Raw genomic sequence first — 14601 nt, 5'->3', positions numbered from 1 at the left:
TAGACCCAGACACGGCTAGTGACGTCAGACTGAACAACCGGATTGTTATCTTTTTTATCTATGAAGCTTTCACTTTTGGTCATTTACAGGCTCGTCTTTCTAATTTGGAATTCAGATTTTCATTCCAAGTACCCATCTCTTAAAAAATGATCATGTACATGATTTGCTGACAATTTTAATCTGTCATGTTCAAGTACATAATGGATAAATTTATACTAAAGAATAACAGAACTTAGGCTCCTCCAGTGAAATTTGTGGTTGGTGTCAAGCTGCACTGCTTGAGTCCCCAGTGAAATACTCGATAACTTTTATTTGACAAACAGAAAACATGGACACATCTGTGTCCCATTCGTTCACTTGTGGCTTCAATCATCTTCTGTCAGCTGTCAAAAATTACGGTCCAAATCCCGGTGCTTCGAGGCTGGCGCTGAAATACGACCTAAAGTGAAAGTGACAGGTTTTAGAAAATCACAGGAAGCCCCTGGATAACTGATAGTTTTTTGTATGTGTGTGTACATAATGGGTTTGTCATAGCGCTGCATTATTGTATACAACGTTAACAATAGAATTGTTTGGCTAGAGCAGAGAATTCCCTAAATTCATTTTTGTAATTGCAAATTTTTCATTGCCACGAAGTTGGCCAAATGCTTTTATTGTGGTTTGAGTTTAAAAACAAACACACAAAAAAACAAACAAAAAGTGCACTGACTCAAACACCAAATAGCAAAAATGAGGACAAATTGGTTGCATCTTTAGCTTTTGCAGTCCCATTGAAGTCTGGGAAATTGTGGCACAGCTGGAAGCCAGATTTGAACACCGACCACACAGAAGAGTCTGATCCACCAACACGTTTCTCCTGCCGGTGCCACCTGCAGCTTTCTGCAATCGTAGTCAGGTTTGTAGTTGTACCCTCTACAATTTGAATGACAATCAGTGCTTAGAACGACTGTTCCTGTTCTGCTGCAACCCAAAGTGACCATTAAGTATTTTCCTACGGTATCTGCACTCCAGTTAGTTCCGCGCCACATCGTCCTTGCCGCGTATGTGAAAGTGTGTCTTATCGGGATGGACTCATTGCTTTCGCCCTCCACTTCCTGGACTCTATCTGGCCTTACGCCTCTGCAGAGCGGATAAGGGAACCGATGGGACAAACGGATCTCTGCTTCGATGCCCAGACGTCAGTGTCCGTGCCCACTCTTGTACACTGTCTCTTTGTATCGTGTGCTCAGTGATCACCCACTCACTTCCCTGGTCCCTAAGACACAATAGTTATTTCCAGATAAAGAATTAAAAAAAAACTTTTATCAGGGACATGTTCACGGTGTTTTTATTAGGATTTAGATAAACATGAGCGCATTTGCCTTGCATTGCATTTCTTCGTATCATTGGTCACCAGTTGTTAAACCAAGGTATTTTTTTATCCTTAGGGCCATATTACCTTTTAGATCTCCAGCGGTGTGCCAGATGGAGTGACATGGAAAGCTTTCAGTCCTCTGTGGCCACAGTGTGTTATGGTATCATTTCCAGTGGGACTGTGTTCTTCTGGCTTTGTCCTCCACACCTATGTCAACATTTGACCTTATGGTCTGGTTTGCAAGCTGGAGACATACACACACTCACACAGACTAACATAAACAAACACCTAGACCACACACACTGGACCACATTGAAATGTTGGACAAATTTGCATACATAGAAGAAGATTGTACATCCACAGTATATAGATTATTCATCGCTTGCAATGTCAGAAAAAACTAGCTGTATGAAGCATCTCATTTAATTTGAGTGAATTTATCCGTGTCTCTCTGTCCAGAAAGTTAAGTGTTATAAGACATATATTGAATATTGTTAGAGGCTGAAACTACTGCTGTGAGCAGTTTGCTTATTTTAGTGTTGTTTCAGTTCGGCAACAAAAATGTGGTAGTGGGTTGTGCATCACAGACAAACAGTCTGACCTCCCACATCTTTGCAGTGGCTGGCAGCAGTGTGCAGACTGACCTTTAACTTTATCTCTGTTTCCCAGGAGAGGAGCCCAAGCTCAAGAAAATAAGAAAAAAAAGCACTTCTTGTCCATTGCTGTGTTTTAACGTTGATCACTTACAGAAATATTTCTTTCTGTCTGTCACTGATATGTAGATATTTGTATCTTGCTTCACTGCATTTTCATATTTATACCTCTGTTTAGTGTACAATACTTCTTATGACTTCCATAGAGTAATGTTAAATATTTGGTGATGTGTTTACTGCAGTGGGTCTTCTCAGATAACCTTTGACTAAAGACAGTGAAAAAACACTACCTTTGGTATTTAAAAAAAGGAGGAGAATAAATAAACAGCAGCTGAGTTCCATTTCTAAAGTTAATCCTGTAAATAAAGGTTGTTCTTCCAGCACTTTAGATGTCTCTGTCTAGTGTCTTATTAGGGTAATACAATGTTGACATGTTGGTTAGGAAGATTTGTGAGTCCGTGTCTAAAACATCGAAGATAAAGTTCAGCATTATTATAGATTGAGAGAAAATCTAGGGGACAACATTCTTCAGCATAACATAACACAACATAAAAATATTAGATTACTCAACAGAGCCTTTATATTATCTGTTATCATGGAGCTGATGTATTGCGGGAGCCTTTCCTCTAGAGTGCAAGTCAAGGAGGAGTTTGATCTTTTCTCAAACTTCCCTTCTGTCTTTACTTGCTGTCAGTTATCTGGGCTTTGAATGATGTTTTCAAACTCTTCTTTTTCCACATCACAATCAATAATATGCACGTACAATTGTTTGAACTGATGATCTTGGAATCTGCAGTTGTTAAAGATCAACTCTTGTAAGCTTCTGGAATCGCCTACCAAAGCCCCGACTGTATGTTTATTGAAAATGTGTGTACTAGGCTTAAAGACTGGGCCAATGCCAGGAAACAAACCCATTTAACTGAAGTTTACTAATTCTGCCAAGAATAGTGATCAAACATCCAGCCAGAATTATGCCAGAAACTTGTTGATGGCTACCAAAAGCATTGAAAATGTATCCTGTACATTCATTCTACCCTGAAAAAGGAACCAATAAATCATGAAAAGCCCCAAATTACCATGACATTTATTCCCATGATGCCCATTAGTGTAAAATTTTGACCACGTCTGCATGTACCTTGTCATACTATACAAGTTGGTACATCGTCACAGTGGCTCTTTATCACTTCCCTCTGTTAACATTCACATTTTGCAGAAAAATTCCCATTCTTACTCTATCTACACACATCTCACTGTTTGATCTTAACAGTGGACTTTAACTTGCACAATAACTGAATCACAGCTATGTCAACTTGTTGATAAATTCTAATGCTCACACAAGTTCCCCCTGCTAGAAGAGGCTGCACTGGATCACCGGTGTTGCTCCACTTTTTTATGAGTTCTTGGGAATAGTATCCGGGTGGTCTTCTCTGAGTCCTGATTCCATTTGTTGTGATCAGCCTGAGCACTGTCGACATGGACGCTGACGAAGCTGAACTTAAGCATTACAGTTTCACTCCCAAAACTTGTGCAAGTTAAATAATTATCACTGTATAATAAATGTATTGCCAAATGATATTAAAAGAGCTCCTTGTGTGTGACAGTCACCAGTAATACAGAATACAAGTGTAAAGTTGAACAAGATTTTGAAATCTAATCATTTAATAATGCTTTAATTTAATAGTGCAGTCACAGAACCAGATGGTTTGACAGTGCTTGAGTTTATGCCAGCCATCGCAGCACAAGAGGGAGGGTCCACCCTGGAGAACTGTCGTCAGGCCATCGCAGGCAGAAAACAGCTGTGCGTTAACATGGTCTGGAAATCAGCATCTACCAGACCATGCAGACACCAGAGGAGAGCAGTGTGCCAAGTGTAAACTGGCAAAGCTTATAACAATCCGAACAAATTACCAAATAAGACGCAGGCGGGGTAAATGGAACTCCATGCCTACACTCAGCTGGCTTACATGGCTTGATTACTGCTGCCACGGATTTTTTGGTAGTCATCAATCTCCCTGTAGTCTTTTCCATATTTGTGAAGTTTTGCACACTGATGGAGCCTTGATATGGATGTACAGAGACAAACACCCTTCCAAGTCCAAGGCCCAAAACTGAGAAAAATGTAGTGTTTTGGGGCCATTTTATGTCAGTGTTATGTTAGACTATATGAAGCATAATTTTGCATAACATTAAATGATGTTCTGTTTGTCTTTGAATAAGGAAATATTCTACTGTTGTTATTGATAGGCGATACACGCTGGAGCCGATTTATATTTAAGTGATATTTCACTGGGGTGTACTCACTGATGTTCCTGTCATGTTTAATGTATAACGTCTGTGTTTTGGTCATTTTATGAAAGGGCCTCTGCTTTGATGTTGTACTTCCTGCTTTAAAAAGTAGTCCAGAGGGTTTGACTACAAAGTGAGATGGGTCAGCGAGGAAAGTTGAGTACACTCTTGTTTGCATGCATTCATGTTCAGATGGTCAAGCAGAAAATGTAAGAGTTTTAGTGGTTAGTCATAAACAGCTGCAGTTTTTTTTTTACACTGCTGGAATTACAGCTACTAGGTCACGGATCGGAAAACTGATCAGTTTCATTTGTAAGCAATTTACCACCCAGAATTAAATCAAGCAACAGAATTCATTTCACTTTGGTTTGGCAACAAACTAAAGCAATTCCTACGTGTTCTTGGAACATGTAACAATGGGACAGAGTCAAAGCTCATCACACTGCGTGCTATTAAGCGTTTATTATTATTATTATAAATCAATGTTTTTCTGCCGCATTAGGCCTGGTTGCTCGCCTTATTTGCAGCACCAGTCAAACAATGCGTTATAATTAATGTGAGTGCACATGGAGCCTAACAAAGAAACTCCAGGTTAGCAAAGAAAGCTGATAACTACCATCTTGATGGCACTTTCTTCTGACTGGGATCTTAGGTTTTCTCAAGCTAGCCGAACATGCTTTGTAGAACACGCCTAGTTTGCCCTGTTCCTATAAAATGTCTTTGTTATTGTCAGAGTTTTGTAACAGCCATTAACAGTTAGTGTTCAAGGCCCTAAGAGACCACATTCAACCACTACTGAACACAGAGTACAGCTGGTGCTGATGGGAGTGTGAAATACTTCCATGGAAGAAGAGAAAAGAGAAGACGGAAAGTTTTGAAACTGAACGAAAGGCACCAGGGCACAGTAGTGCTTAGGATATAAAACTGGGGGCAATATGAAGCCACTGTCTGCTCAGTAACACATGTTCAGGTTCAACAGAAAAGGAGAAAACAGGTGTGTAGCCTGCCAGGACAGAATCAGCCCAGGACAAAAATGACAAGTATTTTATGAGAGCTTTTGAAGATGGTGGCTTTATTGCAGTGGGTCTGCGACCTCACGCAGCTAAGTGAAGATTTAACACCTCATTACCTTCTGGTTTTTCAGTTCTTTATGAGGAGTACTTATGTGTTGGTGTGTAAATGGAAACATCTCCAAGGTAACAAGCAAAGATAATACAGCTATATGATATGAACCGTATTAAACATGGTTTCTATTGTTAATTAGGATAACATTTTCCTCTTTAAAAAAACGACACATCACCTAAAAGTTAGAATTTCTCGATTTCTTTGCTCACTGCTTTTTGCCTCAGCCCTGGCCTGTGACTAAGAGCCAAGATGCAATCCAAATGAAGAATGTTTTATTACATATGAAGCCTGCCTGCGATTCCAAAGACTCACCGACAAAAACCAACAGAGAGGAAACTTTGCTCTCCCCTCGCATACTTTGCAGGTGACCAGTGAATTCATCTTCTGTTTCTCCCAGACAGAAGGACACTCCTCATCACCTGAAAAAAACTCTCCTGCTTCAGAGAAAATCTTATGTAATATTTGTGGTACGTTGTACTGTAGACTCATTGTAATGATAGAAGTGTGAAGCTTACTCATTTTTCACAGTGAACTGATTCTGGAAGCTAGTGATGGATCATTTTCGTAGTCATGATTTTGATGCCAGATGCGACTTTCTCAGGTCACTCCTAACTTCTAGCAGAGGATCCCCAGGTACTTCAGAGGTAGTTGTAAACCTGTCCTGTTTGTTGGTTGCCCTCAAAGGGAGGCAAGTGGAAGTTACTTCTCAGTGCAGAGGAAGAAAGACTGAGTCTATCTTCTCCAATGCCTTGCAAACCAAACTTTGTCTTGCTGTCTCATTTCACTTTCTGTCGCTGAGCTTCTTTTCCTCCTTGTTTCAGGTGCACTTGGGCTCTGTGGAGCTCCAGCCATCTCCAGACCCTCTGGAGCTGACCTGTGAGATGATTGGACAGTCCCTAAAGCGCAGCACAGATCTGGAGACAGAAAACTCGCGATTGTTGGAGCAAAACTGTAAATTGAAGCAGGATCACCAGCGAATACTCGGACAGTAAGGATAATGAGAGAAATAATTCAACAGAATCTCATAATTTTCTTAAGATGTTCTGGGCTGGTATTTATTGTTGATTGCTTCGTCTGCATGCACACTCCTTTTTCTCTTTAAGTTGCCAGCTTGTTTATATCCACAAAAATCACCCAGTATGACATCATCACTGGTCGCCCATCTGAGAATATTGTGGGATCCACCCATTATTGCGAGCTGGGTTTGTAATTTCTCGGAAATTACTTCAAGTGATTCACATGTCTTCAATTTTATTAATGCCTGGCATGTAAAATTAAAATAAAATGTGCTGTTGTTTATTCGCTTGTTGATTTCTCTCCAGAGTACAGCATGAGGTTCACACAGAACTTTTGGGATTAGCGTCATTCACCTTTGCAAATTACTATCAGATAGCCGACAAGAGCATGAAACCTCCACGCAGAATATTGTTGTCATATGAATGTGTTTTTCTCACCAGGCTCAAGCATCAGGTTCAGAAAAAGGAAGCGTTAGAGAGGGAAATGTACTCACGTTTTGTCATGGTGCTGAACGAGAAGAAGGCCAAGATCAGAGGTCTGCAGGAGGCTGTCAAAAGGCTTCGAAACTCGGACGACCATCCGAGCGACGAGGAGGGTGTACAAAGGTCTGCTTCGAGTGCTGTTATAGTGTTATCTGCCTTAAAAGTCCAATTTAAGGACAGAAACAACTGAATGTTGTATGTTATGTCCATAGAAGGGTTTTACCTGTGTATCAACTAATGTCCTAAAATGCACATTTGAATAGAGGCAACTAAAAAGCTATTCGTAGAATTTTGACGATTGGTTTTGAATAAGCCACAGTTCATTTAACTTTTAATCTAAGATGGACAAAAACAGACATCCTTTTTTAAATTTCAGAAACCAGTATCATCAGGTGATTGTTTAAAATAATAATCATTCATTCTAAAACAAAATGTTAATTTTCTATTGATTGACAGGTTTTTGTACATTCAGTCAATTTCTGTAGTTACACGTTAACCAGTAACAAGTAGGTCCTAGTCTGGTAATGTCCAGTAAAGTTTTCAGTCAGTTTAAAATGATTTCACCCTTTGATTTTCAGTGGAGCAGCCTTCACCTGAAAGGGGTACTCTCCCTGTGCGCTGTGTTGTAAACAGAGATGGGCAGTAACGCGTTACTTGTAACGCGTTACTGTAATCTGATTACTTTTTTCAAGTAACGAGTAAAGTAAGGGATTACTATTGCAAAATCGGTAATTAGATTACCGTTACTTTCCCGTAGGAACGCTGCGTTACTGCGTTACTAAAACCGTGATTTTTTTTGCGAGAATGTCTCATGACAGTGACGTAAGCAAGTGCAACGTTGGTGACAGCAGCTGTCTGCAGATCAACAATGGATAATATATCGAGTGCGGGAGAGAGTATGAGCGTGCAGCGTTTAAAGTGTGGAAGTACTGACCTTACTTTGAGTTTGATTCCATAAAAAGTGACAAACACATTAGCGTCCATCGTGCGTGGGAAGAAAACTTCTTTTTACAGCGAAAAAAACCCCTAAACTTCCGAGCAAGCACCGAGTAGCTACGACGTGATGGGAAACTCACAGAGACACTCGCGCGGATTCTTCAACTGACCGCAGCACACCTACACCAGGGTAACCCTCCGCATACCCTGCTCCTGCTTTACAGGTGAAAATAGAGCAAAAGGACCGCTGAGTCTTTGATTTTATTTATTTTCTGCTGTGTTTTACTTGCATCTGTTTGAAAGAGTGAGTGAAAACACAAAAAATATTTTATTTTATGTGCTGGAATGTGTAGAAAATAGGTTTAAATGTTAAACTAATTTATTCAAGTCAGAGAATGTTGCATATAATTAAATGTTTTGCTTGATGCATAAAGTTAAAAGATTAAAACTGATAAAACAAGTTAAAAAAAGAGACTTTTCCATTTGATTACATTTTGTATGATGGATTATGTAGAAAAAGTAGAATTGGGCTGAAAGATCTATCACTTTATCACCTCTTCAGGTTGTAAATCGTGTTTTTAAAAAGTAACTAAGTAACTAAGTAACTAAGTAATTAATTACTTTTGAAAATAAGTAATCAGTAAAGTAACGGGATTACTTTTTGGGGGGAGTAATCAGTAATTAGTTACTGATTACTTTTTTCAAGTAACTTGACCAACACTGGTTGTAAATACGTGGAATTATGTATTTAGATTTTGGCCAAACATAGAATCAATCAAAACGTTCCTGTCTTTTGTTTTACATCCACATTGCAAGTTTTGTTTTCTAAGAAACTCAACAAAATGCTGTCAGAGCCACATGTGTGCTTGCCACACCTCTGGCTTTGGCTGACTTGTTTTTAGTCAGGCTTGTTAAATAGCTTTCATCATTACAGGCCACTACAGGGTGCAGAGCATGGAAGATTTTACTCATAGTTTCTGCTCACACTGTCCTTTGTGGTCAGTAATATTTAACAGTGAAAGACGAGTACTCAAAAGCAGAGTAAAATGAGATACTCTGCTGTAGTTTCTAAAGCATATCCACTTGTCTGACTCAGGATTCAGTTTGTGGGCGTTACAGGAAACACTTCGTCTTCTGTAAATTCTTTCAGTGACAATCTCACAACTCAAGGTGAAGGCAGTCCAGACAGAGGAGAGGAGACCAGTCAGAGCATCCAACCCTCTCTGGAGCCAACTATCCTCATTACAGGTGTGTGTGTCTGTGTTTATGGGTGTGTTTGCTTGTGTCAGAGGGAACAACAGTCCCAATCAAAAGTGGTTTCCCCGAGGATGAGACTGCTGTACGCTCAACCTCTGAGTGACCAGTTATTCGCCACAACTACTGACACAGAATGCATAAAAATGTAATACAGTCACCAGACAACCACCAACCTTTCCTACTCACAGGGAGGTTAATGGGGTATGTAACAACATGGGGGAATGATCCATAGCCCAAATCCATCTTGCCCAATGCAATGGTTTTTCAGTATTCCAACAAGTATAAACAAGCTGTTTCAGCTTTTCTCAAAACAACCTTGTGTTCCAGTAGCTGCTCAAAAACACATGCAGCATGTCTTGGAGCAGGTTGTGCAAGTATTGAACATGGCAAATTTACACCCTTTCCCAGTATTCTGACGTAATAGGTCACGCTCTTATTTTCTAATGATGCGGACCAAAGTGAAGCCCTTGAGTTTTCGCTTTCCTCTCGCCGATTTTACTGTCCAATAAAGTTGACAGTTGAATGTAAGTGAGTACGTAAGCAAGGGGGTGAGGGGTTGAACATAAACTTAAAAGCACACATAAGCAGAGCGCATACCCTCTGGTCGAAGGGTTCTGGGAAACACTTGAGTCATAAACCCACACAAGTCTGTTGAGATTGCTTCAGCACTGCTGGCCATTAGGTGGTCTTCACCTTCCTGCGTCTCGCAGTGCTGGAGTAACGTCACATCTGAGTCATACCCCCCTGTACTGTAGTGCTGCAATCTACTGAGAAAACCTAGATCACTGTATCAATGGTTTTGTTTGTGGTTGCAGCCAAACTCAAACCACCCCGAGAGAATACAGTTGAAAAACACATTGATGTCGTTCAGCAGATTGTGTTGCTTGGCTCTTATTTTCTGTGCTCTCAATCGCAAACACATGCACATGCACCCTCTGCTCTGTGCTCTGTGTCCCGTCTTGGCTTCAGTGAAGATGGATGGAGGAGGTAGATTAGCCCGTGTGGGGCTTGGCTCACACAGTCGGTTGTTTGCGGCCCAAAAGAGTCTTATAATGCTTTCTTGTATTTTCAGCTTGTCAGTGACATCTCCAGGCTTTTACCTACATATGAATCTGTCTCTATTCTCAGCATTTTAACATTATGGGTGTGTTTCCAAAGTCTTTGGGCGTTTTTTTTCTTGGCCGAAAGCACAGTGGTGGAAAAAAGCCGTATGCTCGTGTCACTCTCTGCTAGCATTAGATTCGTAACCACAACAACCGATTAATTCATAGACACCTTTACGCCGATCCATGAACATGAAACATACACATAATGAAACACCTCACTGATATTACTCCAGGTGAGTCCACACACACGTGGCATCAGATCAAACATTTCCCCTGTTGACCTCTGTGCCTCAGGCTGTGTTTCCATGTTGAGCAGAGCTGGAGGCTCTCTTTGACCTCGAGTTTTAGCATCTGACACCATAGGAAGAATCGCTCACAATGAGATAACTTGAAGATAAGAGCGATAGAGACAGTGGGAGAATAAAGGGACGTTAAAGAAAAGCATGTCACCTGAGGGGCACACATGTGACTCCTGTGAGGGAAAGGAATAATGGGTCTCTAATACCAGCCTCCACACCTCCTTCATTAAGGTAACTGTAAATACTGAATCTGCAGTAACATTACCATTACAGTACTGAGTTTTAGCTCTTAATCAGTTCAGCCCAAGTATGTCTTTGTTCTTACGTGGTGCCTCAATCTGTCGATCTTTGCGTTTGAATGGGCTAGCAGCAGTGTTGAAGGGCAAACAGGTGTGTTTTTCCTTCTGTATATAAACTATTGTAGCGTGACCAAGATTGTTAGGAATGCCAGATCTTAATTACCGATAAAGATCACACCTCTGAAGGTGTGGAGTCCTCTGGGGTTAACAGTGGTAATCTGGGGTAATTTGCCCTGGAACTGCCAAAAATGCACCAAAAGTGACACTGACAGAGTATGAGTGTAAGCCATAAAGCTGAAGAATTTAGGCTTTTGCAATGTAGCCACCCATGTAATTCTAAAAAGAAATGAAATTAGACTCTAATAGCCTGTATGTTTCTCTGTACGTGAAGTATCAACAGTTTGTGCTCTTTGCAGGACGTAATCTGGTCTGGGAAGGGATCCCCGTTGACCGGACTTTTTCTGATGATGATGAAGATGAGCAACCAAAATGGAAGCGTAGGTTGCTTCACACCTCGAGCCCACGATCTTCTGAACAACTTTAAATTGTAGGTTTGTCAGAGAAATAATGCAGTTAATGGAGCAGCATATTTTATATCATAGTTGCTTAAAGTTAATTTTGTGTGGAACCGCTCTTTACATATAGTTGTAGTAAAAGGGGAAAAAAAGTGTAATTGTAAGAATTTGGATCTTAAATTTTAAGAAAATGTGCAGTTATATGTTGCAGATTTTCAAGTAGTACCATGTAAAGATGGTGCCAACATGACACACAATGTCTCCGGTCCTGTGTCGGTTAATAAATAAGTTGTTTCATGTGACCCCAAATCAAAGTTTAACATCGATGCATGGAAATCATTTCAGGATTAAAGTTTTATTGCACTTTGAAACCTCTTAGCCTCAAGTTTTATTCAGCAGTTTTTTCCCCCCATTTGTAGGTTCTGTAAAACCACTACAGTGACAGATGTGGGTCGATCTACTGATTTTTTTTTATTCCCCGTTATTTCCATTTCACCCAATTAAGGAGGATTAAATCATCGTCTTGTCGTCATCATCTGTTTTAAAAAAAAAAAAAACACTTATGTGTAATTCCCAGCATCTAACTGTCTGTCTACTGAGGCCTGAACATTTTTTAGATGAAATATGTATTCTTATATTGCTGGTTATATTAATCCACAGAGGTATAAAGGAGTCCAGCCACTGACAGCAGCGGTCTTAGAAGTGGCCCTGGGCCACACATGCTATAGAGTAGCTGCTGTCTCCACCTAATAAATAGGATTAATTAAGAGGCATCATTTTATTTGCACTCATCAGTTGTGGAAAATGATTTTTAATGGTTTTTAACATTGTCTCTAAACATTTGAAAAAGTGAAATCTAGCATATCTTTTGTGGTTTCTCTGGCTGATGTGCTGCAGTAGAAAGAGCTGAGGTTGTTGGACTGCTGCCTATAAAGAGGCTCAGATTTATATTACATCCTGTATGCTACTAATGTAAAACAGCAGTGAGAAAAGCAACCTTCTCCAGACTTTGTCCACAGTGAGAAGAGGTGCAGATAAGTGAAATAAAATGTCACCTGATTACTGTTGGTGTTTTGGATTGCGTTGTCATAATAACATCAACTTCTCTGTGTTTTTATAAATCATAAAATATAGTTAATTTAATATATGATGCCTCTGTGGTAGCAGCACTTCTTTAACTCTACAAACATTAATAGTATCTGACAACTGCTTATATTTGTGTGTTGGCTAGCATTTGAGCTTCATGCTTCACTCCTCCTCCTCTCACTTGTTGGGTTGAATATAAAGTTAATGTATTTCATTCTGCGTCATCACACTATATCGAACTGTATTTCTCTAGTACAGCTAAATATTACACGGAAAGCTATAAAATATAAATGTGATGCATGTTTTACTGGTTCAAACAATATTTGCTTCTTTTTCTCCATCTCTTGTTCTCAGCCTCCTTTTCAAGAAATAGATGGCGCCCGGGACTATTCACGAACATTTTAATGAGCAGGTTTTCTCTGCTTGCTATCTTGCTATGTGGCAGGCTAGTTCCAGCCACACACGACCAAAACAGCGACAGCCGGGCAGCAGTGTCCTGGAAGTGTCTCCAGATTATGATGCAAGGGTCTCTCCTAGATTGTGAAAGTGAATTCAGAAAGCCAGAGCACATCACAGCATCTGGATTGCTTTAACTGTGACAATTACCTACCACATCTCCTAAGAGACTAGTTGCTTTACAGTAAAGGGGTGAAAAGCAGTTACTGATACAATCATTTCCCAAATTCTCTCCATTCTGTGTTGCTGTAAAGATTTTTCCCAGATGTGTCAGTGGCCATGCGATAACAGCCACTTAACACTGTCTGGGACTATGTCAGGAACTAAAAGTGTTTCTGCTAATAAGCTGAAGAACTCGGTAGAGAATCTGGAGCACGACTACGGAAGCAATTTACGAAGAGTCTCACTTTTCCCTTAGCTTGAATTTGACTCCAGCTGTAGTCAGATCTCAGCTCAGTGTGAGAGTGAAGAAAAAGGGGGTCAACATGCTACACCCAGAAAAAAAGGGTGTCACAACCAGGGAACTATAACTGCTTTCTTAATGCTTAATGTCCTGCTGATGTTTTCCTCCCTCTTTCTATTATGAAAACAAACTCGAAACCGTCTCTTTCATTTTAACTTTCAAAACTAGCATTTTGCAAAAGATAATTTGGCCCTTAATCTTTTTTTCCCTCTTTTTCACGCAGCCTTTTATTGTGTAGATCAGGGGTGTCAAACTCAAATACACAGTGGGCCAAAATTCAAAACTGGAACAAGGTCGCGGGCTAACATTAATATTTATTGAAAAAAAATCTTCCTCCAGATTTAAGAATGAATCTCTTCTTATGGACTCAAACAAGTTTTGCTGAAAAACTGAATATGGAACGAGCAAAGCTTAATACTAAACAATATATATATTAGCTGTATAATACCAGTAGGCCAGCTCTAATAATAATTTGGTATGGCTTCGCGGGCCAAATGTAATTAGGCTGCGGGCCAAATTTGGCCCGCGGGCCAGAGTTTGACACCTATGGTGTAGATATTATGTGGCCCAAACTACCTGAGGGTTGATTTTCAGGTTAATGAGGTTATGTTGTCTTTAAGCTTCTTCACTTGCCCGCATTGTCCTTAACATCTGCTATCAGCTTTAGGTTCTTAGTTCATCGCCGTGTGTTTTCAATGAGACAGTAATGAAGCTTTGGATTATTTGACCCTTTACATCTGAATCCTGGACCTTCTTGCTGCTGCTTTTGATGATACCTTTATGTCTGTTGAAAACCACAGGTGGCCACCGGGATTATCCCGCTATATGTTCTTGGTGGTTTTAGTAATCCCCACTGGAATGTCACACTGTCTGTTTACATCTCATCAATAAAGTATTCTGAAAGCAAAACAAAGAAGAGTATCAAAGGTTAATTTACAGATGAATGCATGACAACGTGCGATGGACAATGAGCTTACGCTGAAAAGGAGACAGTGCTGAATATTTAAGGGATTTCCTTTATTACAATGCGTACCGGTAGTTGTTTGATTCAAAATGCTCCAAAGCAAGATCTCGTTCTGTTTTTGGAATAAAAGCTGATAATTCGTTTTTAATTTGGTAAAACCTGCTGTAAATGTGCACATTTAATGTCTAAATATGTGGTTTTTTTTATTTGATTTTAAATATTTACTGTAATTTAAACACATAAAGGAGATTTATTTTTCAAATGTTAAAAATGTATGTAAAATACCTCTGAAGAAAATGTATG

General features: G+C 39.9%; 1 protein-coding gene across 2 annotated transcripts in view; it reads left to right on the top strand.

The window, feature by feature from the left end:
- The window catches only part of LOC146657314 (DNA repair protein XRCC4-like), a 26393-nt gene extending 11792 nt beyond the window's left edge, over positions 1-14601 (top strand). The window contains exons 4-8 of one of the 2 annotated variants that reach the window (XM_085425314.1): positions 6240-6406; positions 6876-7040; positions 9004-9101; positions 11231-11361; positions 12770-14601. In XM_085425314.1, the coding sequence (XP_085281440.1) occupies positions 6240-6406; positions 6876-7040; positions 9004-9101; positions 11231-11358 (558 nt within the window). In that variant the 3' untranslated portion in view covers positions 11359-11361; positions 12770-14601. Of the gene's footprint in view, positions 1-6239; positions 6407-6875; positions 8078-9003; positions 9102-11230; positions 11362-12769 lie in introns of those variants that run through there. The other variant, XR_014914054.1, reaches the window with a different exon arrangement.

The sequence above is a fragment of the Rhamphochromis longiceps genome, linkage group LG12 (genome assembly GCF_057381845.1).
Source record: "Rhamphochromis longiceps isolate RC_006_pf linkage group LG12, R_longiceps_female_GT1.1, whole genome shotgun sequence".
In the NCBI taxonomy this organism is placed as follows: Eukaryota; Metazoa; Chordata; class Actinopteri; order Cichliformes; family Cichlidae; genus Rhamphochromis; species Rhamphochromis longiceps.
The sequence above is the reverse complement of the archived record's forward strand: the minus strand, read 5'-3'. Positions and strand labels throughout refer to the sequence as shown.